The following is a 27,070-nucleotide window of genomic DNA, read 5'->3' as shown; positions in this document are numbered from 1 at the left end:
CAGGCACAATGTGCTGGGATCTAAAGACTTTGTTTTTAACTCAGAAAGGTATGTATGCTGATGTCAGCTGGGCATAATTTCAAGTGAAACGCCTACTTTAGTAGAGTTTGACTTCAGAACGTGTTTAAAGTTAAATAATTCACTAAACCAAAGCCTCCTCCTGTCATATTCTGTGGCTGATGTTTCAGTTTCTCAGAACTATGTAGACCGCTCACCAAAGAAAAAGGGAAGAGCCTGCCTTGCCTGTTTCTAGAAACAACTGACTAGAAAATTTCATTGACATATAAAAGATTCCTGCACTTGAAATAGCTGTGGTTTTAAGCCTCAGGACTGGCATATCCAGTTTTTAAATGTTATCTTAAAATTTTCATATTTTTTTTTTTCACTTTACTGCTGTGGGGGCAGCAACAACGAGGGGATGGAAGAAGTAGTAACCTGTACTTTCCTTGCAGTAATTTGCAAAAGCGTTGTATGTCTATGTCATAAAATACAACAGAATCAGCTCTTCAGTCTCCTGCGGTTTTGGAATGGTTTCACCTAGCTCAATAGACCAGTCCCGGCAGCTATGATTTTTGTCTTGCTCTATCCATGAATCTTAGTGTCTCACCTTCAGACAAGCCCGATAAGCCTCCACTTTATCAAGATCCAAAGGAATAGTCTCCTCTTCAGACAGTCTGACTTCAAAAACTCTGATCACATCTTCTGTTTGTAGAATAACCTGGAGCAGACACCTCAATGCATTCAAGCTAAAATAAATAATATAAGACAAATCCGTTATGGATTGCGGCAGAGAAGGTGGCATTTCTACTTAATTGTAGGCCATTAGTCAAAAAGAATAGAGAATACAGAAGAAATTTAAGCGCAGCTCATGATTCTCACTTTTTTCTTTTTTTTTTAAGTCTTCCAGAAATGAGTGGGTTTCTGGACTAAGAATTATGGAAGAAAGTGAATTATTTATTGCTATAACCTCAGTTTTCTTACCTGTCTAAGTAGCCAGCAGAAACACCATTAATATTTTCCAGTTTTTGAAATAGGGCATTTATCTCTGACTGCAAGTACACATACTTTTCAGAGCCTCTGAAGTTAGGCAACAAGTCCTTGTGCTTATTCAAGGTTTCAGCCATTATTTGAGAGTCATTCTGCACACCCTAAGGAAAGAGAATGCCTGATTTACACATTTCTGGAAGCTGAATGATCATTCTACAGCACATATGCAATTGATCTCCTTATCCAAGTAGTCTGCCATTATCTAACCAGCTTAACTGAGGACTGAAGCAGTGCCTGAGTTTGTTCTCTTCAAGGTAAGTAACACTGGGTGGTTTCTTTTTTGTGCAGTGCACAACAGGTAATACTTCTTCTTAAGCACCTCATCCACTCTGAAACTCGGCTCTATTAAAAGTAGAGTGCTTTACTGACAGTTGCCATTGCAACCTCATCGCCTCAGGTGAACTTCTTATATACTGAACCTGTTCTCTTTTCTTCCTAACAGACTCTCACCAATCTCCTTAAACTCTTTAGAACCAGGAGAGGGAGAGAGTCTGTAAGCCTCATGTATCCACTCTGCATCCCACAAACAGCACTTCAGAGGCAGGTGGTAAAGTGGGGTCTGTGCAAAGGGATTTTAATAGTGCTTTAACCTGAGTATGGCCTAACATGACCTCGGGTCCACTTGACATCAGGCTTTCTGTAATCTCTGACAGGATTTGACTTCTAAAATTCAAAAGTCAACTTTTCAGCTTAGAAGCTAAATTCCAATCCAAATCATCATGGTTCCAATTGAGACTTTTCTGCACAGCATGTGTCTTTCCCAGCTGATCAGAAACACAACTGCAGCAAGCTCTTACAAAGTCATACTGAGCCCGAGATGCTCAAAGAAAAATATCCACCGTTACCTCTAAATCCTTTATTCTGACTGAAAAGTCATGCATAGCCCCTTGATCCACTCCAAGAGGAGCTCTCTGAACCATCCGAATCTCTGAAGCTTCAATCTGACGCCGAAGTTTCTGAAGCTCCATCAGCAGCCAGGCTTCTTGCTTCTCATGTTCTCTGTTTCTCTCATTAACAATAATGGTATTTGAGGAATTCACAGGACAGCTCTCAGTTGGGACTACTGCAAAATGAATTAGGTAAATGTCACATGCCAGAGAACTGAATATCTACATGCAGAAAGCCAATGCAGTGCCAAAGTAGACCAAAATCTGAGTTGATTTGTGGAACAAAGAACAGGTAGAAGTTCTGGGCCCTTATGCAGCTCTTTCAAGGAATGAAATCTCTCCTTCTCAAAGAGACAACCTTGCCTCCTCAAATGCAGCAGTGAGATTTTGTTCCTTAATAACTGAAAACATATCAGATGGACTATGTTACTCTAACTTGAACTTTAAAGGACTACTCCTAGGCTCGCACCAAAGGAAGCAAGAACATAATACAATCTTCTCAGTGCATGGCCAGTTTTCTTAGGTTGGGAGACAGTAGTACAATTCTTGAATGCATTTCCATTCATGTTTATGAGAACACTTTCATATTAAAAGAATGCAGCACTAGGCCCTGAACAATGAAACCAAAGCAGTACAACCTCTACAAAAAACAGGAGGATCACAAACCTATTTGTGGTGGCCGTGGTTGGTTGGGCAGTTGTATAATCAAAGTTTGGTAGTGCTTCTGAGCATCAGTGAACTGAGTTTGGATCTTTCGTTTGTCTTCATCGCCAAACATCTCTGATCCTTGGCTGTTTCTGAGGAATTCTTGATAATGAATCTCCAGGTCAGTTATTATTTTTTGGTAATCTTCCTTACGCATTGTTTTCAGCTGAAATGAGGAAGAAGAGGATTTTGAAAAAAGCAGCATTTGGAGAATGTTTATGACTTGTTAATCAATTAAGGAACAAACATACACCTACAGAAAAAAAAACTCAAAAGGAATCACATTTCAGAATAAAACCTACCCGAGCTGCCTTCAGGAATATTGTGCTAAAAGTGCCTTTGGAGCCAATCTTTTCTTGTTATACGCACATGTTATAAATTCCCTTAGCTAACCTTCACATTTATCCACATCATGTTTGAATGGGAAGCATTTTGCTTCTCCTTTAATAAAAAGACAACTTCCGTATATAACTGTACAACACAGCAAGAAGGCCCACAGTTTTGCAGAGCGTATATCAGCACAGGACACAGTAAGCACTGCTTGGGACAGCAGAGGTCAGGTCACGGATGTCCCTGGTCTAAAATTAAGGCCAGCTGGAGTCTTACCTTGGCAATAGTCATCGCTCTGATTTTCTCAATGTCAATCATGCAATAATGCCAAGACACCAGGCTCTTCATGTTGATATAAAGCTGGTTCCATAAAGCTAAAATAGCCTCATAGTACTGCTCAATTCTGTGATGAGAAAAGAAATTTTGTGGTCAAAATGCCTGTGTCCATGTAGCATAGTTACAAAACATCCCAAGAAACATCCAACAGACGTTGAGTGTTTTAAGGCTTGTTCTGTACTAGAAAAAAATCTTGGAAACTAATTTATCCATGACTTTCATTACTAGAGATGAGAAAAACCTTGTAATAGTTAAGTTTTAAATATTTTTAGATGCCAACCTAGATCCCACCAAGCTTCACTGAAGTGAGCTTCCTCAGGTCAAGGGTCTAGTTTCCTTCTGTATAACAGTAGGTGATTAAGGACACTTTGATCAAGACACAGACCAAATTCTGTGGTTGACTGCTATTTTGAGCAAATTCTTCTATCTAATCCCAGCTGGAGTTGTCCAAACCCAGGCAACAACTCACTTGGTAGCAAGATCCACTGCTAACGGATTAGGGGGTGGAATTATAAGACTAACAGATGGCACCAGCATATCCACTCCTCCAGGGCCCGTCACCAGCCACTTGCTGCGCTCATTGTTGTCCTTCAGGATACATTCATCTCCTTTGCGCACTGTTTTCTGTAAGGAAAGCAGAACAACATTTTTTTCTTTTGTTAAGTAAGATGGGGTTTCTAGGGGAGATAGACAAGGAAGATGCATCTAGATCACAGAACTGGGAGTGCTCCTCAGCTGCCAGGTCTGGGTGTGCATCTCAGCTTCATGCTGGGCCAAGAGATCAACACAGATCAACCCATTCACCTTAAATCTGGTTTCCACGTGAAGAAAACTGAAGATAACCAAGTGGAAGCCATAGAACACTCTGAACAGTCGCTTGTCCATTCGATCATCAGACAGACTGCGGGCTTGCCATGACAGACATCAAAGATTGCGTGTAGGCATGGCCACAGAAAGCTATGCAATCGTGTATGGCTATAAGCCAGTGAGCTGGAGGCATAAGGATGCTTAGCACTGCATACATATTTGCAAAGGGACTGGAAACGAATGTGGTGGAGCTAGATCCACCAGCCCCAACTGGCAGAAACCCTGACACCCTACGGCCATGGGTGTGGCCATAACGCATGCTACAACCCACTCAAATCCAAGACGGGGAAGCTCCTCAGCTCATTTATCCTGACAGGACTCTCTCCCTGCATCACACTTCTACAGCCAGCCAACACGATCTTTGACATAACAAGTAAAAGGCCATAGGCTTTGCACTGACCTGACCGTGCAGGGACTTCATACTTATCTGGGCTTACCTTTACCTGAGCAGAATTTAGCTTGCTCAACTGCAGGGACAATTGCCAAGCAGTCAGGCAAGCATTGCCTAAATTTGTTCAGCTTTGCTTATGTTAACAATAAGTAGTTACACTGTGTGGGCTGAATTTCTGTGACTCTGGAATAAAATGTGATATCGTAGACACAGAAGGGATGGCAGAAACCACAGATCATAAACACAAATCGCAGTGGTCAATTACTGGTCACTACAGGAGTGCAACCTAGCGAATCAGGTAAACCAAGTTTTGCAGATAACAAAATAAAAAGAATGGGTAATTGGGAACTAGTGAAAAAAATGAGCACATAAGCAGAGAATGCAAGGGAGACTGTTAAGAAAAAATGTAGAAATAAACCCAAGCAGAGCCAGTACTGAGGAGAAAGAAAAAACTCCACCACCAATTTCATATTCCATCCAGCAAAAAAATGGGGATATCAATGACTCCCAGTACATTCCTCACCTTTTGTTAGATGAAGGGTTCATCTAGGGACTCAGAGGGACACCGGAAAGGTGAGCAATAAGCAAAAGAACAGATGGGACTTTAGCCCTATTATCAATGAGACTTTTCTGTGCTAATTTGAACGATGAGTATTAATGCTATTTAACGTACTACTACTAATAAATTTTACTAGACTTATTAACCAACCAGAACCTAGCTTGTTTATTCATAATCACATGAAAGACAGCTTTTTTGTTGGGATTTGAATGTTGACCCAAAGCAGACAAAGGGGTGTACCTATCAGCTCAACATTTTTTTTACTAAACCATTTGCCATCTTCTAGTCTACATGATGTGCATCTTTGACAAAAAGGGATACAATACCAGATCCTGTTTGTAATCACACAGAGCCTTGAGGATAATGGGTTTGTTACTCCGGTAGTCTGGGTTACGTGGCTTCAGCTGCACAATCTTCTTTGATTTATTCACCAAACTCTGCACTTGCCTCTTGTATTCAAGAATTCTCTCTCGTTCATTCTGCAAAGATTGATTGTACATTAAAAATTTATTCTAAAATAAAAGCACATCTAGTTCCCACTGTTTTATTGAGAGAGATACATCTGGAGCTCACGGCAGACAAAACTTCCTTTAGCTCCACTGGGATAAGTTTTTGGCATATAATGTAAAACTGCAGTTTAAAAAAAAAACAAGAGAAGAGAAACATCAAACTTAGTATCTTTGCAGCTTTGGCAAGATGAAAAGTTTGCAAAACTGGCAAAGCAGGTTTCTCATACAGATCTGCAATGTGGTTGAAGTATTGTGTTAGAAACACAGGAAAAAATGTAAAGAATCCATTATGACATGAATGCTAACTAAAAAAATTAACTAACTACCTCTCAAAACAGACTTCATCAATCACCCTTTTAGATCACTGATAATTTTTTCTTGAGCATGATCAATTTGGAATTGTACTATTTAATTCACACTGAGCAAATACTTAGCTAAAAAGCCGAGTTAAATACTTTCACACTACAGCAACATAGTGAAATGATGAATCATTCATGCAATACACTCATCTTTTGAGGCAAAATCTATTCTACCATCTACAAATGAAAATCTTTCCTTTTATTAATTTGTTAGCATATCAGAAATTTGTGAATTTTTCAGGCTCATTCCAGATTTAAAAAAGAAATCACGAGTTCCCAAACAGTATTACAGAAGTAACACTGATCCATTTGTAGGCTTTCCTAAGAAGTAGGAGGAAATATATCTTTATGGTACACACTGCAGTACACCTGTGTTTACATTTGGCACCTGAAGAGCGCAACCGATTTCCAAGGAAAGCAGAATATAACCTGTCAGGTGGGTGCAACAGTACCTCCAGCTCTTTGATCTGCTCCAGCAAAGTCTGCAGTGACATGCTCTTATCGCAGATGAACTTCTTTCTGATGGAGTCTTGTAAGTTCTTCAGGTAGCATTCTGTGGCTTGGGCCTCTTCAAAGAACTACAGAAGAGAAGTTGCGTTTTGAGTTGTACACAGCTCTTAAAAATGTCTGCTAAAAATCAATGGATTCCTTTTACAACAAATCTCAGTTCACATCTGGGAGAATGGTAGCATTTACAGTATGGTAACAGTGTGTTACATAATTGTGCACAGACTTAGAAAGATTTTGGCACAGAAATAAATATCTGTGATGGGATTCACACTTTAAACAAAAGTAATGTGAATTCTCCCCATCACTACCCACCTGAAAGTAAGCCGCATTCTCTTTCAGGTGAACATCAATGCATTTGGTGATCTGAAGAATCCAGCTCCACTGAGTTTGTAACGTATCCATGTAGGCCTAATAAAAATAGTAATATACAGAACTCAAACCACTACACTGATCTCTCAAGCAAAATTTATGCTTCACATAAATGCTAATAAAAAAATCTGCTAAAATAAATCCATGCACACCAGAATAACATAACTCATGCAAACAGTTCCCCAACTTTTAAGCATCTACCTAACTGAAAAAGAGTTAAATGCCTGCTTGCAGTATTCAGAGAGAAATTTTTTCATGACTTGAATTTTGTTTGATCAGTGTAAAGCCTGAAGTGTGTGAATGAAAAGGGGTGAAATGCACAAACAGTAGTGCAAATAAAATACTTAAATTGCAAATTGTCACATTCTTCTTCTTCAAAGGAAGTGTGTCAAACATGACTTTTCATGATGGCTACTTTTAAATTCAAAATTCTTAACTAGTCCTCATATATATTCTTTAGAAAATTACAAACTTTTATTTCAGTCCTGGAGCTTACAGGGATCTTTCCTTTAAGGCAGAAACTGACCATAAAACAAACATGAATGGTGATTTTACATATGATAACAAGTAACAAAGTAAGTACACTGAAAAGCATAAGGGAATATTTATTTTTCTACTAGCTTCTTTCAGTTTCAGGGTTCTTACACACTCTTAAAACTGTAACAACTACAGCATTTCCTAATAAAATGAGATTTTCCAAATTGTTGCAGTCTTTTTAATTGAAAAGCAAATGTAGACTAAGTTGTGAAAGCAAAAATGTCTTGGCTGAACTGTAGAAATGCACTATGAATTTCAGTTGCAGAAAGTATTTGCACGTGGATTAAACATAAACCCTCAAAGGGTGCGGCTTTCTTCTAAACATGCCTACTAAGATAGCAGAAGAACAACGACATGCCTTCCTACTATAGATTCCACTGCCCTGTAGTCAACCCAAATATGATACGGCAATTTCAATGTACTCAATCAACTCCATAAGCATTATATTAATTTTTATATGCATCTACCATCAAATTTGATAGCAATGAGAGCTCTCCACATAGCTCTTAAAAAGCTTGCAGTTGTTGTGGCCAGGACTGTAAAGGAAGGCATGTAAAGGAAACACTTATTAGAGCAGCTCACACAGCTGGATAAAAACAGACATGCTTTCTGGCAGACAAACCCTTCTCAGGTCTAAATGCAGCATTTCATTTGCAGACTTTCACTAAGTACTTTTCCCACATAACAACTAAAGGAGCAAGAGAAATCACACAAAATCTAACCCACCTCAATTTTGTCTGAAGCAGGGTGCTGGTTGAGCACTAGCTGGTCACTTTCTTGCTTTAGCTTGTTGAGTTCTTTTTCTTTAAGCTCCAGTTCACTCATGCGTTTCTAAACAATCAAAGCACAGTATTAAACAACCCCCGAAAGGTACGCTGCTTAGGATGATTTACTTATAATTTTCTAGATGGCTATAATTGTGTAAAATTATCCTTGTTAACACAACATAGTAATTCTATTCAGTGTACTGCAGTTAAATATGAATACAGTAGAATCAATGCAGCTACTATCATTTCGGTTCTGTTTTCTAGGCTTGCCACTTCACACAGCAAAGCACCCAAAATTTAGCCTTTTCTGTCAAACAGGAATGATGAAAGCAAAAAGGACTGCACCTTGCAACATCCAAAATAGCTGAACTAAAAAAATAAAATATCTCCTTAATGGTGTGAGCTTTCATTCATTTTTTTGATCGGTATTAACATTGGTTAAAGAAATGCATATACTCATTTTCTTGATGTACCCATAGAAAACAAGGAGCAGTGCAAACCGCCTGTGACAGTGCTGCTGGCAAACCCATCAGAAGAAGAGAGCAGTTCCCTCTGGAGTAGCTCTGCTTCCTGGTGACAGACATCAGGATCAAACACAGAGACTCCTTAGCCCCTACACAGTCCTAACAGGAAGAATTGTTGATAAAAATCCCCAATAACTTTGAAAGAGTGAAGAAATGCCTGTCCTGTCATCAGTTCCCCTAAGCTTGGGTGTTACTTCCTCACTGTCCCAAAAAGAGGGCCATGGAAAACACACAGAGGTTGAGCTTTCTTACAGAGAAGGCCTCCTGCTTCCTGGCGATGTCAGTGTTCCTGTCACTCCAGTCATAGAGAAGCTCCTCTTCCTCACAGTCATTGATCCACATGATCTCTCTGCTGGTGGCTTGGATGAGGTTCTGGAATTGACGGAGCTGATCCATTCTTTCAAAGGAGTATTTCTGCAGGGAATTCCAGAAATAAGAAGCCAGGAACACAGAAATGCCTGTGCTGGGTGGAGAAGGGGAAGCCAAGAGCACAGCATGTCTTTTTTGGGTTTTTTTTAACCAAAGTAACAGTAAAACCCACACACCTATAAAGCCTGTTGGCGATGGACAGCAGATAACGTGCCTAGGTTTATAAATTAAGTTTTGAAGACTGATGGCAATGGACAGTGGACAATGTGTCTGGATTTACAGAACAAAGGGAACCTGAAGTCAGCACCTTCTAAAAGTCATTTCAAATACAGTGTAGCAGACATGCAGACAAGCAAGCAATAAGGCATGGGGAAAAACACAAGAAATGTCTGAATATTTATCATCACCTTTACTTGCATTTGCTGCTCATCGTACATCCTTGGTGTTGCAGCAGCACATTTTGCACAGGTTATACTTCATGAAAAGATTCCTTCTCTGTCCTCATGTCATAATACACATCCTGTTTCTTGCAATATGTATAGGAATCAGCTTCCAATCCCATTGGTTAAATCTACCATTTGCACAAGAATCTCACTGTATTTTATACAAAGATCCAAAGAGGAGAAGTTGCACAGCCCTCCACAGAATTTGGTCCTAATCCCACCTTTGAGTAACTTTTTAAGCTTCATATATAGGCTAACTTCATTTTACTCCCATTAAGGTGGTAGACTTCTACCAACTCCCTTCACTAGGTGCAAACTAGAAACTTTCTTGTTATAAGTCAATTATACACAAGGTAATGAATTGAGAATCTCAAGTTCATGACTCAAACTGAATCTTACAGAAACTACAGTCCATTTACTGCTGAACAGAATTATTTAAATATGCATCTGTCACTCTGTTGAAACCTGAAGTGTCCCTTGACTGTCACATCAGTTAATAAAGCAAAAATAACAGTAATAGAAAGTATCAGAAATGAACACATCTCATGCTCACCAGCAGTCCTTCATATTCTTCTTCCAGCTGATGAACTGCAGCCTTCTCCCGCTGAAACACAGACAGCAAACATTTAATGAGCCTTTTACAAGTTGCCTATTTGCTGATATTTCCTTTACAGTGTCAGTATCATGATGTTATAACTACAGGCAGTGACCTGCAAATGCTGCCAGAGACATAGATGGGTGGCAAATCTGCACTGCTGGAGGACCACAGAAGTATAAAATCACTGCTTGGACAAACTTGCTTCCCTCAGGGATGCTTAGTATGTAACCAAGGTTGCACTTAAACACTGTAATACCAGAACAGCTCCCGAAATTGGATCTCTTTCTTTACCAAATTCCTAGAAAGCTGTGGGGAACCAGCTAGTTCTAGAGCTAGCTTTGGAGATTGTGAATTAGTACAAACCACAATGTGAGAAGGAAGCTCAGATTTTTATTCCCATTTCTATGACTGGGAACCTGCACAACCTTGGAACCAGTATTCCATAGTGTCAGACTATCATCTTTTCTATTTGAAGCAGAAGAGAAAAGCATGCAACATCCCTTCCACTCTTCAGCTTGGCTCAGAGATCAGAGCTCCAGAACTGAGTCCCTTTTGTTTAGATCCAACTCACTCTCCTGCTGTCTGTGTGAGCAATTAATAGAATAACAAGAACGGGAATTAAGTCAGCCTCCTCTCTCCTATATCTAGCTGCTGGGATGATGGGAGAGGAAGATAACCACTTCAGTGACTTCTATATTCCAATCACAAAAAAAAAGAGGGGAACAAAAGTCTCAGAAGAGGGGGGAAAAAAAAAGAGAAAAAAAAAAGAATTTGGGCATTTAAAAAAAAATTTCCTTTATTACACAAGGCTGCATCTTAGCACCCACCTTATTCTTTCACTTTCTTGTTTTAATGTAACTAGACAGAAAGTGAGAATAATCATTCTTAGCCACTTTTCTCAGAAAAAATGTTGCAATATTTATTTGCCAGCCTTGGTACACAATAACAGAATGTTAAATAGCTACTAATTTTTCATTTAAAAATTCAGGGAAAAGAAGTGGAATACAAGATAATCTTGAAATAATAACTATCAGAGTTGAATAACTACCAGATCCGTTTTGACTTTGTCCAGGTGCCAGCGATAGTCTCCAATGGCATTGTGAGTCCTCCTGTGGTCACTAATTTGTTGTTCAATGGATGCTGCATCAAACCCCCATTTCACTAGCTCCATTTCAGCCTAGGAGAGAGACAGGTATTTCTACTTTCATTTCCAACACTAAATCAGAGCACAAAGGAATTGAACTGAAAGAAACATGACTATGTAGTAGAGAGTGAAACTGAACAAAGGGAACTTCAGAACAGGGAGTTACAATTTCTTAAAACTGTCATTATTTAAACTGTGTGACAGGTTCTCAAAGAAGAAACAACGCAGGGAAAATACTTAAGTTTCTTAAAATTAGACTAGACGAAGCATACTTGGTAGTGTATTTTCATCTGTTTTCTTTGGATCTGTTCTTTTATGTCCTACAGTATAGTTACATTCTTATCACTCTGAAAACAAATTATGACTTTATCAAATAATTTTATTCGTGCAATTCATTTGAAAACAACCAGTCAGGTTCCATAGCCTAGTACGCTACATTTCCATTCTGATTATGCTCATGTAAACTCCAATACTTAAGTTAAATGTAGTCAAACCAAATACAAAAAAAAAACCAGAAGATAAACTGAAATTATTATAGAACTTGTTGTTTGTCTTGCATTTTGGCAACATTTATTGTAGGTTGCTGAGTGAAAAACCTCTAGGAACAGCCTTTGATAAACAGTAATATGTCTGGATAATTGCTAACTCGAAAGCTACCTGATTGTAGTTCTTTGTTTCATTACTTTCAAATCTTAAAAGCCACTGAATTCACAATTCAGCTCCTCAGACTCCAAATCATCTTTTATGCTGTAAAGACATACTTCACCTGTCGGAATGTCTGTCTGCGCATGCGCACAGTAAATAAGTATCTTAATCTTGGTTTGGGACTGAATTTGGTAGTTACCAACTGGGAGCCAAATCTCTATGAGTCAACAGATGACAATAAACCCTGAACCACACTCAAGCACAGGTGTTCAAAGGCAGTGCTGAAAACGACCCAAGAAACAAAACCATTTTACATTCAGACAGCTAAAAGTTACAGGACTTTGACCCTTTTTATTATATTTGAAGAGTCAAAAGAGTCTGTAGCAACCACAGCAGCCCTGGTTGGCTGCCAGTACATGAACAAAGGCCAGCTGGATTTCACTACACTTTCCCTAATTCTTCACTGGAAATTTGATCGACCCTTCTCCCACCTGATTCTCCTGTCAGCAAACCATCCAGACAGAAAGCAGAAAAACACCACAGCACCTCAGATCTTTTTCCCACATCTCACCAAATTACTAGGGGAAACATTATCTTAGTCCCAAAGTGAGCAGGTAATGGGACACAGCAAGGTACGGTGGAAATAAGAGGCATGTTGAAAAGTTCAAAATAAATTTTCCCTAACAATATTTCAAAAGACCAACAGGGAGCTAAGTGCTTACTGCTCCCACCCCCCCACCTCAGCTCTGACTTAGGAACTGAAGAAGGGAGAGAGTGAGATATTTCTACATTCACAGCAAGTTTTGCATGGGAACACAGCTATAAAGCATTTGTTTCTCCTCCTTGTGATTAGCAAGGGTTGTCTGAGCAGAGTGTCACATGGCATCTTCGGGAGGTGCAGCCCATTCACTGTCTCTCATGCTGGAAGCATGCCCAGTGTCTGTCCAACATCACTCTTCAAACCATGGCAGGTCTGACCACGAGCCTGCTCTCCCACAATGTGTGTAGAGCAATCATATCTGCTCTTGCTGTTCGGGCACAACGCTTATACATGTTATCACTCAAGAAGTGCATCTCCACTTCCCTTCTTCCTCTAAAGCATGCCATACTATGAGAGGGCACTGGAAAACTAGACTATATGACTAGCACTCACAAAAGTATGGGAACTGTACAGAGCTCTCCTCTCCTCATCTGGTTTGCATAGCAGTCACCTGGCAAACACCATATGCAGATAACAATGACAGGATCACTAAGCAACAACCTAATAAAGAGAGATAAAAATAATGCTATTTCAATTTACAAGCAGCCCACAAAGTAGACCTTCAGCCACCTCATTCCATCCTCTCTACCCATCTCTCCAAAAGAGCTATCCAACCACAAAAACACACCTTTCACTTCAGCAGCACAAAAACAGACTATGGGCTGTGAACATGCAATCACTATTCCAGGTTACACCATCAATGGCTATGCATAGGCAAATTAATTCTGGGAATGCAAGAGACAGCAACAACATTTTCATCCGTATTCAGCAGTGACTTCCAAAAGGCTAGTCCTGTGGCAATCAGCTCCACGTTCTGGTTCCCACTGCGATAAAGGCAAATTAGAGGGGGAGAACAACTACAAAATACCAGACCACTGTTAAATCTGTGAAGCTGGACCTATCTGTGTAAAGGGTTAAAATAAATACAAATCATAAAGGAAATCTGTGGAAGGAAGGAAATATCGAGTATAATAATCTCTAATGCAAACATGCCAGTGCTTTTTGTTATGTTAACAGCCGTGTCTCATCTAACTTTAAAATCTAACTCCCACACTTCTTCCTCTGTGAAAGGCAACCCTAAGTCCATGCTCATATTTCAGTGGAAACTCAATGTACAATACTGAAGGGGAAAATAAAAACAAAAAATAAAGGAACTTGCAATAATATATGAGCATTTATATGTACTTTTAATTTTCTACTGGCACACAAAACTTTACTACCTGTGAGGTGATACTTGAACAATTCTACGTCTTAACATCATCTCTGACACTTGCACAGATTTACCTTTTGCTGCCTCATCCAGTTTAAACATTCACTTGTGACGCGTTTCGTGTACTCATCCCAGCCTGAGCCACTCTGAGAGGAGTAGCAACCGCCACCTTTGGAGCTGGCCCTCCTGGCGCGGGGAACACTGATGGCTTTGTACAGGGCACGCATTTGCTCTTGAAGTTGAAGCAGCCTGAAAGGGAAGGGACCACTTAGCATCTCAGAGAACACCCAGAAAACACAGAAATAAGGCAATTCATCTCTCCTGCTGGACCATCAAGTATTCAAAAAAATTGCTGAAAGCACTGTCTGTGGAAAAAATATACTGACTAAAATTTCATGGGGACAACCAAGGTGTGAAATTCTGTAAGAAATATATCACTGCAAGGCCCTCCTCCATGTTAATACGCTGCAAACAGATTTAGTTCTACCTTATTGATTTCTGTCACATCCTGCAACACCACGGAAGATGAGCACTTGATACCACAAACATTTATCAATCAGCCACATTCCACCACCCTGCAACCTTTCCCTGGCAATACCTTTTCTGATACATCTCACAGGGCTGGCCCATTTGCCTCAGCTCTCTGATCAGCCCATCCAGGATATCCATTTGGTCATTTGCCTGTGCAAAACAGTCTTCCAGATCTCTATTTCCTCTAATTTGGACACCATCCCCATATTTCAATTCCTAAAACAAACAAAAAAGCAAAAGGAAAAAAAAAAAACAAAAGAGAGGGGAGATTAAACTAAATATTCATCACCCAAGCATCAGCTTCGTTGTTTTAAAAGAGATGTTATGAGGATTAATTATTTTTAACAAGCATGATAGGTTTTGATTGCTAGGTCTCAACTGCCAGATTTAAGGCAAATTAACAGAGGATCAACAGTCACTGGAAAGCCCTTATCAGAAATAAAACCTGAAAGAAAATTATTAAAACATCATGCCAATCAAACCTTTCCATAAAGAACAGCACATCCCGAGTGATGTTTATTTCAGGCTTCACTCATTGTGCTAAGTTAAGACGTTATGTCTTTGCGTTTAGAGGACAAGAAGCAATCACTGTTCTAGTAGGAGTTGGTGGATATTGCTTCTGATTTTTCAGAAGTTTCCCTAAGATTCTACAACTTTCCTCCTCTGTAAAAACACAGACTGCATCCTGCCTGCTGGGAACAAGCTCTGTGCTCCATGACATTTGCATCCCACCTTATCACAAAGTCTAGGCAAATTCTCCATGCACCTTCTTAGCCCAGTGGAGCAACATGGTGATGGTACCTCAAGCAGGAAGATGCAGCTTTTTTATCTCATTGCACAGTGACACAGCCATGCTGAACAAAACATAACCCAGCTGTGATTTGATTTTGCAAATAAAATGTTGCTGTACCTCATTACATTGTCCCTCAAAAAGAAAAGAAAATGCATGTTGTGGCACCAAGCTGGAACTAAACATCACTTTCTTTCAACTTCACTGGAATAATATTAATCCTTAACAAGAGGCAGTGTTTACTCTGGCATTGATTTTCATATAAACATGCTCACATGCATTTTATCGCTGAAAAGAAAATTAACCACTAACTACAGAGTTCATTCCTGAAAGAATTTCTGTCCACAGAGGGTCCAAAAGTGTGCATTAAATCACATCTACTGTCAGAATTGCAAGGCGGTTCTGCATCTCAGTGGCCTAAACAGCAGGATGCACTCACCACCCTGCACCTTCCCTGACTTCAGTGGGAAGAGAGGACATCCCACGTCCGCCAGCACAGAATCTAGTGTCAGTCAGTAAGCCACTCCCAGGCACTATGGGTTTATATCAGTGTAGCATACAGCAAAGAAGATCAGTATGCATTTAGGATGAAACAGTCAAGACAAGTTTAAACTAGTTTGATATACTTACTTAAGAATCATCTGAAAAAATAAAGATAATAAAGGTTTTCCTATGGTGGTTCAGGTTCATTATGGCTCAGAAAATGATGATGGTATTAGGACACACTAAGAAAGTGTAAGTGGTCGTAACACTATTAACAGTTGTTTGTACTGACAGTGGCCTTGATCTAAAACTGAAATATAAGATGCAGTAGAATCTGTTTGAAGGGTTGTGTCCTACTTTTCTTAATTGGATGCATTTAAATAAATTCTACTGAACAGTGCAGAAGGAAGTGGGAGACCTAGGAAGAAGGTATGCTTTCCACTCCCAGTTGCCTCATACAAACAGCTGAAAGGAGATGAAGAAGCAGAGCCTGCGAGTCCAGGAAACAGCACAGCATTCATTCCCTGTAATATTCATGATCACTCTTGGTAGGAAGAACAGGAAGCACTCACGGGTTGTACTATGAGCTCAGCTCGCATCAGGCAATCCGAACAGTTTTGCAAAAGCTCCTGGATGGTGTTCTGGCGTCTGGACACTGTACAGGTCCCATTCTGGCTGTTGTGGGGGAGAAGAAGGTGAAATAAGTACAGAGTAATCGCACACTTTGAGGAGACATAAGAAATACAAGTTTGGAACAACTGACGGAAGTTACATTGAATAATCCACCTCAGCTTCAGGGAGACATGTTTTATCAGGTCCTTCTACATAATTGCATTGCCAAGTCCTAATGCTCATTCCATGACAGTAGAGCCACTTTACATTTCTATAACAGCAAGCATGGACTCACTTCATCACAGGACAGAAGGTGGAAACTGGCATGCCATAAAGGATAAAGTTTTTCTTCCAGTACAGGCATTTGTAGCTTTTATAGACAAAAAGTTGGTAATATTTCAGAAAGAATGAATTATTCACAATCTTTGTTAAACTCAACACGTTAGAACACAGCCTTTGTGTGATGTTACCATACATGTTATCACACCAGCCATACATCAGAGCATAAGAGGAAAGCAGGCTCCTCTGCCACACAAGCACACAAGCAAACAAGTCCATACAAGCATACGAAGGGCCTTTTCATCAGCAGAAATGCATAAAGCTGGTGCAGTGACTTAAGAAGGAATTGCAAGATGCACGAGCTACCACAAAAACAGATCTACAGCCTGGAGTTACAGGACATACTTTCTTCCCAACAAATAAACTGGGAGTTGGGGGGTTCCAAGTAAAAACTCCACAACTGAAAACACAAGTGAGGGGAAAACCCAGGACTGATTAAAACGGTTGTTATTGTTTTGCACATAATCTGCTGCATCCGTACCACCAGAAGGATGCTTTTCCAGCATCTGGGATTCAGCCACCAAAGCGAGCCTCTACTAGTTGAATGTGGGTGAGGTGCTTCAAGTGAGGAACCATTCCTTGTTGATGGAATCAGAGCTCCCAAGCAAGCCCAGGCAGCTCCCAAATTGAAGCACTTCCAGTGAAACTAAAATAAACCACTACTTAGAGACAGTAAGAAACTAAGATTCTTACAACCCTTGCTTCGTTTTCTGACTCCTGTGCTCACAGTAGGTAACCTTTTCCATTACAAAACACTGAAGGTCCAAATCTTCCATACAACAGTAACATCAAAAAAGTCTGTTGGTGCAGACCTGTCCAGCTCAGAGACAGCAAGTCATTTAATGGAAATCTTTCCACCAACTTCAACAGACTCTGAACACCCTTCACAAAAGGAACTGTGCAACGCAAAAAAAACGGCAGAGCAGTCCTTTCAAAAATCACTGCAGTGGTGAGAAACACTCAAAGGTATAATTTTAAGAGCTCTTCTGCAGTGTGTACTTCAGCAGCCTGTCATTCTCCTATCAGCTCTTCTTGAACAAGTGAAAAAATCTGAGCAACTTCTCACCAGCTTCCCTCAATACCAAAGTGCAGACCCTCAAAGACACGAGAGACAGGACTGGAGAACTACTGGGTGACTTAAAACAAGCTGTACACATGCAATTCCTGGCTTGCACTGTGACCCTCTGGCTTCACCCACGCCGTGCCCTACTGTGCTACGCATGCCTGTATATCTTGGAAACAGCTTCAAGAAAACAATTGTGAAAAATAACATATGGGTCTGATTTTGTGCCAGACTTCCCATCAGCTTCCTTTTCTAAATAATTCCTTCTCCTTAGGCGCTGCTGTTGTGTTTGGACCTAGAAGTATCTGACTGCATCTAAAATTTACATTTAATTATACCCACAATTATTCTCATGAATGAAACATAATAAAAGAAGAGAAAGGAACTTTCCAAGCAATTTTCTCATTCCAGAACATCAGAAGAGTATTTTTTTCTTCAATCGCTTTTTCAATCACCTTCTTACAGCTTTAAATGCCAGACATCCATTAGAGCCAGAAGAACTGTAGAAGGGCATCAGAATTCTACTGTAAAAAATCCATGTATTCCATTGGCTTCAGCGTAACTTCACTGACCTCAAAGACGTAGCTTCACTTTACACTGAGAGGAGATCTAAACAATGACTGTCATAGCAAACATGCTAAGAAATTGCAAATTAAAGCCTTTTTTTTCAACTAAATTAAGCTACTAATATAATTTAAAATATAAAAAAGTAGAATTACAAGTATTCTGTGTTCATCGCAATGATGTTAAAATACCACATCCAGAACTATTGTCCAAATAATACAAAAAATGGAAAACTGAAGATAGTTTAATATTTTAATATAGATGCACAGAACTGTTCCTAAGGCAGGAGACGATGCCTTGAAATCAGTGGCTTAAGCACACCCTATTTAGATCTTCAAGTAAAGCTCTATAAGTTACTTGTTTATAGTTCTCAAGGGCCTTCACAAGAAGAAAGCAGCAAGAGTTTAAGGCTGTCCAATCTAGCAGATAAAGACATAACCATAATAATGGCATAAGCTGGAGCAATACAAACTAAAACCAGAGAACAGCACAGTATTTCATCAATGCTGCTTATAACACCTTGGATGCTGGTTTTGCTGCTAAACAACTTACTGCTTTGCTAGTCAAAATACTGAGATCAATACTAGGATAACGGGTGACAAGGTAGTAGCCTGTTAAAGGCAGCTGTTGCCACTGGGCGAGCTAATGGCTTTCAAATCCATCATTCTACCAAATGGAGCAATATGGGGTTTACGGGGCATACCCAGAGACAGCAGACGCCAGCACAGGAGTCGATCTTTGATGGCAAAGCTCCGCAAAGTCAACAGGACTCAAAGACTTAACATCCGAAGAGGATTTAGCTGTGCAAATATACTCAATCTCCGAGTTTGGAAAATAGAAATACTTAGCATGACAATACCTCAACATACATTGGTGGAAATAGCACAACCTCACACGGATACATCTTCAATACTTTTCACTCGAGTGACAGAAAAGTATTTAACAAGCAGTTTCAAAGGCCCTCAGTGTTAATAATCCCCTTATTGAAGCCAACAAGCCTTTTAAGGGAATGAGTAAATCAAAGCAGAAACCCCAATGCAGAGTATGCAGACATCCAGCCTTCAGGCAGAAGGAAACAGCCAACCAAAGGAAAACCATACCCAACACAATGGCATACGGGGAAAAAAAAATACTGGACTAAAGAAACTGAGGCAAACCCTAAACCCTGAACATGTATCATATGAACACGCACATAGTATCATAATGTGGAGGCAAGAACAAAGCTGGATTTTCAGAGTACAACCATGTAACCTAAATCATACCTAAAAATATATTTATGTCCCTGAAAAACATGTAAGACCCCAACAATTCTCACAGGACACAGATTAAGTGGATTACTACAGACAGTTTTTTGATAACATCTTTGCTTCATCTGATTTTGTTTATATGAAGCTGAATGAGTTTAAAGTAATGTTTTGTCACTGTAATTACTACCCCTACAATGACAATTTGATTTGACTTTTACTCTGGCAGATTCTAAAACTCGAACCTGTGAATCAGACCCCACTAATACTGCAGGGACACCACACAGTGAAAATATGGACAGGTTTTTCACTTATTTTACTGCACCCCTGTAAATACACCGTATGTTTTCAACCATTCCAGCAGAAAGGAAAAGAACTGGAGTTTGGTCTTTTAGCAAGACACAAGAGTGCACGGACTCCTACTAATGAATAAAGGCACCTGCAAGATTCTGACTATTTGCAGTAGTGCTTTGGTTTTGCAAACTCTGCAGAACAGAACTGAGTGAAACAGCGTGGACCGCTTCAGACTGTAACGACCTAGTTGTCCCAACTCAAAACCTTAGACCACGACACTTATTCCGAAGGCAACTCATGAATTTCAAAAAGATGCTATTAAACAGAGTTCTTTATTTAAATGACTTAGTTTTAATTAACTATTAAAAGAACAGAGGAAAACAAATGTGGGTAGCCTCTTTGTTTTAAAATTATGAGAATACTTCAAAACACAGGAGAGTCACATATTTGGGACCTTAAAATGTCCCTGTTGCCAGAAGAACCCTAAGAAGGGCATAGCAATTTCACGTTGTCATCATTCTGTACAGGAGCCGCCCTGCTGGTTGCATGTCAAGGCAAAGCCGCTCTTGCTCTTCTATGCTCTTGGTCTCCCAGAGAAATGACAGGATCACCCAACCTCTGCTGCCAGCAGGCCTTGGGCAGGATGGTAGCTTAGACAACACCTCCCTGCTGCACTATACCCCACCTAAACTAAACTCAGCTGTTACCTTTCTGTTGAATCCACAGCTTCCGAACTAGGTTTACATTTAACTGTTAAGCAGTATCAGGGATACTCACAAGATCCACAGAAACAAGAAATAACTATTCCTGCTTTATGTAGACAGGACTGAGAAACACTCTCAAGATCATACGATGATTTGTGAGAGTTGAGACAGACACAGCAAACCCGGGTGTGCCAATGTCCCTGGAATGCAACAGGGGTGACTACTGCTACCACTGACTTCGGAAATCTTGGACCGCTTGAGTAAGTAATACATTCTGAACAAATAAATATTCTCTGCAAAGACTGAGCTTGCAGCCTTACAGCTGGCATTACTGCAGAACCCGAGGGGCAAAGAAGAAAGCCAGTTCCCTTCTGCTTTCTCCTATGCCTCCTGCTCCTAAAGACCTGCAATACCCCCAGCATAAATGACAGCAACTGGAAGCAGCTCTGGTTTCTGCCTTTGTCAACACACATCAAGAGGCTGCTGTGTTATCTGGGGGGGTGATTATCATCTAGAGAAGCAAGGCAAAGGAGACAAGCAGAAACACATCCAACAGCAAAGAAGACAGGCAGAAGCACATGCAACAGCTCTCCAGAGCCTTACAGTAGCTTCACAGTTCCTTAAAACTTTGGAAGCACAAAGACAACACTCTTGGCCCAAAGATACAATTTAAACGCAATTAGAATAATCCCAGCCTTTTAAAAAACCAAAGCCTTTTATTCTTCCAAAAAGTGAAGGAGGCTTTAAAAAAAAAAAAAAAAAAAAAAAAAGCCTTTTTGCAGTTCCGAAGTATTGAGCGACTCCTTTAACTCAATAATGAGAGTAAAACAATAACACTTTTTCTTCTTTCCCTCCCCAGACCTGTTTGAACAAGCAAAACAGTCATCAAGGGATTACCGGGAATGCCCAGAGAAGTCAAGTTAGAACTAAAACCTGACCTGGAATCTGCATTCCCAGCACACAGCCTGCACACAACACGGGAATAAACCACCACCCCCTGCCAGCTAGGTGTGTGTGCCCCTAGAACCACACAGGCATACGCTGACAAAAGGTAGCAAATCACAGCATCCACAAGAATATAACCAGAAATTATAGTATTATAAAATAGCTTCCCCTCCCACCCCCAAAGAACATGAATGCAGGTATCAGAAATCATCCACAGTTTCATAACTGGGTTCTTTACAAAGGTTTCTGCTCTTACTGGGATCCCTTTTGGCACACCATGGCATTGAGAAACCAGTCCCATCTACCAAGTATTGCACAGAGACTAAGGCACGATGACAGGAAACCTCAGAAAATGTCTGCATCTTGCATGATTGGGCTCTAAACACCATTGGAAACGTGCAAAAATGTAATAGTGGCTAGTGAAATCTTAAGACCCCTGGGGCCAAGTGCCTTCAGAGCAAGCAGGGTTTCACAAGGGATCCTGCCATACCTATTCACAGAAAATCCTTGTACTTTTAACCACTGGTTATTAATCACCAGGAGCAACAGCAGCGTGTTTCTGTGCCTGCCCAGTGCAGCAGGCTGCAGACATGCTGCCTCTCCGACCTCCAGCTCTGGGAGAGGAAAGTATCAAACGCAGGGTCCACCCTAGACCATGGAAATACAGCTCTGCTGGAAGGAGTGGCTCTGAACGCCAGAAAATCCCTCACCTGACAGAGACTTTCACACCTGTAGAGGTATCTAGCTTGAAATCTCACGTACACAACTATGAAAAGGTGCGTTGGGATAGGTACAACCTGGTTTTCTTCTCATGGCACGGCAGCGTCACCAGTCATAGCTGAAACGCATTTATTGGGCAGCTCGAGCACAGCACAGGCTCTGCCACCACGGCAGCCACTCGGCAGCAATTCAGACACATTCCTCCGTCTCTGTGTGCCCACGTTTTTGTTTGTCAGCAGGGCAGTTTCTGCCCCATGCAATGCTGTGGTAGAGGAGCTCAAAAGGGACATTACCATACCAGCACTATCACCACTCAGCTCAACCAGGACCCTGCAGATCCCTACAAGATTGATGCAGAAGGCAAAACCATGGCTTGGAATCTGTCTTCTCCAAGTTTACTTTGTCTGTCAGTCCATGAAAGTAATGTCAGGGGACGGGATGTGGATTTCTAACTCCTTTTCTAACACAAAACACAGAAGTTACATTAATTCCTAAGCAGAATTGTGTAGCTTAAATTATTTTCACATCTCATGGTGTCCATGAAACCCAGGTTATTTTTTTTTTTGCTAATCTCAGCAGAGACAAATAAAAATGCATAACTTGCCACCTTTTTCCCTTCTCTCACGGTGTATCAGATTGTATCTCTCTGTAGCTAAGACATCGATAAATATTTGACTGATGAATCGGCAGTTTAGGAGCATGTGACTCACCATCAAGCTGTGTATCTGTACTCGGGGCCAAGCTCATCCTGAGTTCCCAAGCCAGAAGAAACCGGGAATGTTGTAAAAGCACCTTGCTGAGCCCTAAGGGTAGGGAGCGTCCTATATTGCTCTGTGAGTAATGTAATACTCAGCACAGACTTGTTAGGCAGAATACGCCCCAAAACTTGCAAGACTAGACCCTAAATTGAATCCTACTGCATTTAAAACTAATGTCCAGTAATTTCCCTGATTGGAAAAAAAGACGTCTCAGTTTTCTAAGTTCAGTAACTGCCAGCAAACTTCGGCACAAAGTTATCAGGCTGAATGCAATTACTAAAACTAACTCCATAGATGATGGCCCTGATTCTGCAAGCACAACAAGCACAGGATAGAGTGGATTTTCTGCCTGCTGTGTATGTACAAAATCAGGCGTGATGCTTTTTTCCACTAACTGGCAAAAAGCCCCTCATTTTTTTATTGTACGGGACATTTTAAATCCATTCAGCACTGATTAAAAATATCCACATAAAATTCAGCGAGGTGCATACACACGTATTGTTTTGCAAATAAATAAAGTATTTTGTATGGTCAGATGTTTTCATATACAAAAAAAATCTATGTAAGATATATATACACATATGTATTTTGATCTCAGTAATAGTTAGTTCCATGCGGAAGCCTTGCAATAAAGTGAACAGGAAGTTTCATTACAACCTCTTTACCAGATATGTCTTTTGAAAAAGGTGATACAAATATTATATTATAGAGCGAGTAAATGAAAAGGTGTTGATACAAGGTTGTTAACGCCTTGATCAGGTCTGTCCTTTCCATTCTTGCTATGCCATCGCTAAAGAAAGAAGAGCCTAATGAACTATGGAGTGGTTTAAAATATGTTAGATAAAACACAAAGAATGCTAAATTAAAGGAAGGTATTTCTCCTTCAGTGAAAGTCAGGAATAACAGAGAAGTCACTCTAGTGAATCCAACACAGTTGCACCAGAGTAAGCCTGGAAATAAAGAGAACAGCTTGAAAGTAGCATGTTCAGCCATTAATTTTTTACGTCTGTCTCTTGTAAACACTAAAGGTATTTGCAGCAAAGTGCCATTAACAGAACAGATCCGCACAAACACAATACAAGAACAGTCCTAGTATGTGCACTCTCCCATCATACAGTATTAAATTGTTCTAATTATATAGGACAAATAGGTGTTCTCATACTACTGTAACAGTAAGTAGACATGTTATAACTGCAATTCATCGTTAACTAACTTGTGTACACACCAAACTGAAAGTCAGGTGAGGAACTAAAACTACAAAACGAGTAAAGTAAGAAACAAAAAATTGGTGAAATGCAAGTTTTGTCTTTCATTCAGTGGTCTTCTAGCAAAAGGTCTGACATACCTAAACAGAGCTCTCAGTGCTCTCTACAGTAAATCCTAATTCTCTACATCCATTTAAAAAACCTGCTTGATTTAATAAACCCTGCCTGTTCTCATCTGCTGTTTATTTACTATATATGTTTAATTCTCACCCTTCTGCAAACTAATGATGAACTCTCCATAAAATTAGGCAATAAATTCTAACATATATTACACAACAGCACTTCTGAATCAATTCCCAAATCAGTGGCATCAATAATTAGACCGATAGGTTTAATGAAGCCATTCCACACGTAAAAAAGTCTATCACCAGCCGTGGTTTTTTAGGTGCCTTATCATATACCAGTGCCGTTTCCTTCGGTGACTAACCGCTGTCTGCTGCTTTTCAGTCTCATGTACTCACAGCCAAGGGGATTAATGGACATGTCTTCACGACTACTGCACTTATTTTGCCAGAACTGATCTGCATGGATTGCTGGTACAGCTGCATCCCTGAAAGCAGGCATTCTCCAAACCAGGATCCATAGCCAGTACCCTGCCTGCAAGATCTTTACTGTGCTTGAAGAAACATGGCAAGCAGAAAGTTAAGAAAGTAGAGAGAGGGGGAAGCAGACTATCTATGCTCGCCAACCACCTAATATCAGGGATCACTGTATAAAACATCATGGCCAAGACAGAAACAAACTAGAAAATGAATAAGACAATGATTCCCAATACTTAAAATTGTTTTATAGCTCTAGTAATTCAGCTGCTGGTGAGGACAGCGAGAGGGGAGCCTACAGGAAAGCTGGGCAGGGGCTAATGCAGCAATAGGATGAGGGGCAACAGTTTTAAACTGAAAGAGGGGAGATTTAGATTAGCTACTGGAAAGAAACTTTTTCCTGTGAGGGTGGTGAGGCACTGGCACAGGTTGCCCAGAGAAGTTGTGGATGCCCCATCCCTGGAGGTGTTCAAGGCCAGGTTGGATGGGGCCTTGGGCAGCCTGGTCTGGTGGGAGGTCGCTGCCCATGGCAGGGGGTTGGACCTGGATGATCTTTGAGGTCTCTTTTGACCCAAACCATACTATGAGTCTATAAAGGAATTTACCTTGGCACAGCTTGTTTTGCCCCACTGAGCAAAGCTAGGTTGTATCAGCAGGGACCTGTTGGGTCGCTATCGCCAACACTGACCCAGAGCACAAAGGGAAGAAACCGAGGCTTCCATTCTGCCTTTCATCCTGTTAATCAAGGGAGGTGATTCTGCCCTCTATTCTTCTCTTGTAAGACCTCAATCTGGAGTACTGTGTCCAGTTCTGGAATCCTCAACATAAGAAGGATATGGAGCTGTTGGAACGGCAGCTGCCGTTCGCTGCCCATGGCAGGGGTGTTGGAACTGGATGATTTTTAAGGTCCCTTTCAACCCAAACTATTCTATGATTCTATGAATTTCTTAACAGAGAGTCCCCAGCAAAAGGCTGTTTTTAAAACATCGTAAGTTCTTCACTTGCATTTCGAAGCCTTTTAGAACTTAGGGCTCCTTTAGAACTTCATGCTTCTTTAGAACTTAAATTAAGGCTCCTGACCAAGTTTTTTTTTTTTTTTTTTTAAAAAAAAATCTGATTCTTCACTCGCATTTAGCAGAACTTATGGCTCCTTTAGAACTTAAGGCTCCCCACCGAAATTATTTTTTTTAAATTCTGGTTTGTTGCTTGCATTTAGAAGCCCTTTAGAACTCAGGGCTCCTTTAGAACTTGATTTAAGGCTCCCACCGAATTTTTTTTTAAAAAAATGTGGTTCTTCACTTGCATTTAGAAGCCTTTTAGAACTTAAGGCTCCCCACCGAAATTGTTTTTACGAAGAAACAGAAGTTCTTTGCTTGCGTTTAGAAGCCTTTTAGAACTTAGGGCTCCTTTAGAACTTAATTTAAGGCTCCCCACCGAGTTTTTTTTAAAAAAAAATCAGGTTCTTCGCTTGCATTTAGAAGCCTTTTAGAACTCAGACTCCTTAGGGAGGGGGAAATCAAGGCTGGCAAGTTGGCACACCTCGGAGACGGACCCGCGGGCGGCTGCGGGCGGCTCTCCCCACGCCGGAGCCCGCTCCCCCCCTCACCTACCCGTATCCATCGGAGGCGTAGTCCCCCCCGTAGGTCTTCTGGTAGTAGTAGGTCTTGTGGGTGTGCGTGCCGCCGCCGCCGCCGCTCCCCACCACATGGGAGCTCATCTCGTAGCGCAGGTCGGTGCCCGAATCCGCCCGCGCCATCCGCCCCAGCGTGTTGATGCGCGGGTGGGAGCCCCCATTGATGCTCATGGTGCTCCCGGGGGACAGGAAGGGGCAGGGGGAGAACGACGGGGACGCTGGCTCAGACCCGACCAAGGGCGAGGCATTCACCCCCGGCGGGACCCGAGGAAAGGGAGCGGGGATGGACGCGACCCGCGGGTGCGGGGGATGCGATGCGCGGCGGCGGCGAGAGCTTGAGGTCCCGTCCCGTCCCCTCCCCGCCAGCAGAGGAGGAAAAGGCGAAGCCACACCTTTCGCCAGCGGCTTTAAGAGGCGCTCCTGGGCGTGGAGCAGCCGCCGCCTCTCCTGCGCCCTCCGCTGCCCCGGGAGCTTCTCGCGGTGTCGCTCCCCGGTGGCCGCCCCGGCTCCCAAAGGGCTCTCCCAGCCTCCCACCGGTGTTCCCAGCCTCCCTAAGTTGCTGCTGGAGGTCGCAGCCCGCTAAAGACCTCCCCACAGCACCTGCAGAAGCCCTGAGGCTCCCTCCCCGAGTGCCGGGAGCCCAGGGGTGAGGGCAGCCAGCAAAGGGATGCTCAGGATGCTTAAACGCCATTCTGGAAACCAACCAGCACCAGTTACACT

At 41.2% G+C, this 27,070-nt stretch overlaps 1 protein-coding gene across 3 annotated transcripts in view; it reads right to left on the bottom strand.

Annotated features, from left to right (window-relative positions):
* DSP (desmoplakin) overlaps positions 1–26,727 on the bottom strand; it is a 39,430-nt gene extending 12,703 nt beyond the window's left edge. Inside the window, exons 1-17 of one of the 3 annotated variants that reach the window (XM_054059376.1) lie at positions 26,328–26,727; positions 16,243–16,345; positions 14,465–14,613; positions 13,941–14,115; positions 11,156–11,284; positions 10,063–10,113; positions 8,950–9,111; positions 8,133–8,237; positions 6,813–6,908; positions 6,443–6,568; positions 5,449–5,601; positions 3,775–3,929; positions 3,246–3,372; positions 2,601–2,805; positions 1,893–2,110; positions 982–1,148; positions 608–746 (exon numbers count right to left, since the gene is read on the bottom strand). In XM_054059376.1, the coding sequence (XP_053915351.1) occupies positions 608–746; positions 982–1,148; positions 1,893–2,110; positions 2,601–2,805; positions 3,246–3,372; positions 3,775–3,929; positions 5,449–5,601; positions 6,443–6,568; positions 6,813–6,908; positions 8,133–8,237; positions 8,950–9,111; positions 10,063–10,113; positions 11,156–11,284; positions 13,941–14,115; positions 14,465–14,613; positions 16,243–16,345; positions 26,328–26,521 (2,454 nt within the window). In that variant the 5' untranslated portion in view covers positions 26,522–26,727. The remainder of the gene's footprint in view (positions 1–607; positions 747–981; positions 1,149–1,892; positions 2,111–2,600; positions 2,806–3,245; positions 3,373–3,774; positions 3,930–5,448; positions 5,602–6,442; positions 6,569–6,812; positions 6,909–8,132; positions 8,238–8,949; positions 9,112–10,062; positions 10,114–11,155; positions 11,285–13,940; positions 14,116–14,464; positions 14,614–16,242; positions 16,346–26,327) is intronic. The other 2 variants (XM_054059377.1, XM_054059378.1) reach the window with 2 other exon arrangements.
* Positions 26,728–27,070: the final 343 nt, after the last annotated feature.

This window comes from Cuculus canorus, chromosome 2 (assembly GCF_017976375.1).
Source record: "Cuculus canorus isolate bCucCan1 chromosome 2, bCucCan1.pri, whole genome shotgun sequence".
NCBI classification, from domain to species: domain Eukaryota; kingdom Metazoa; phylum Chordata; class Aves; order Cuculiformes; family Cuculidae; genus Cuculus; species Cuculus canorus.
This window is presented reverse-complemented; position numbering and strand designations above follow the sequence as displayed.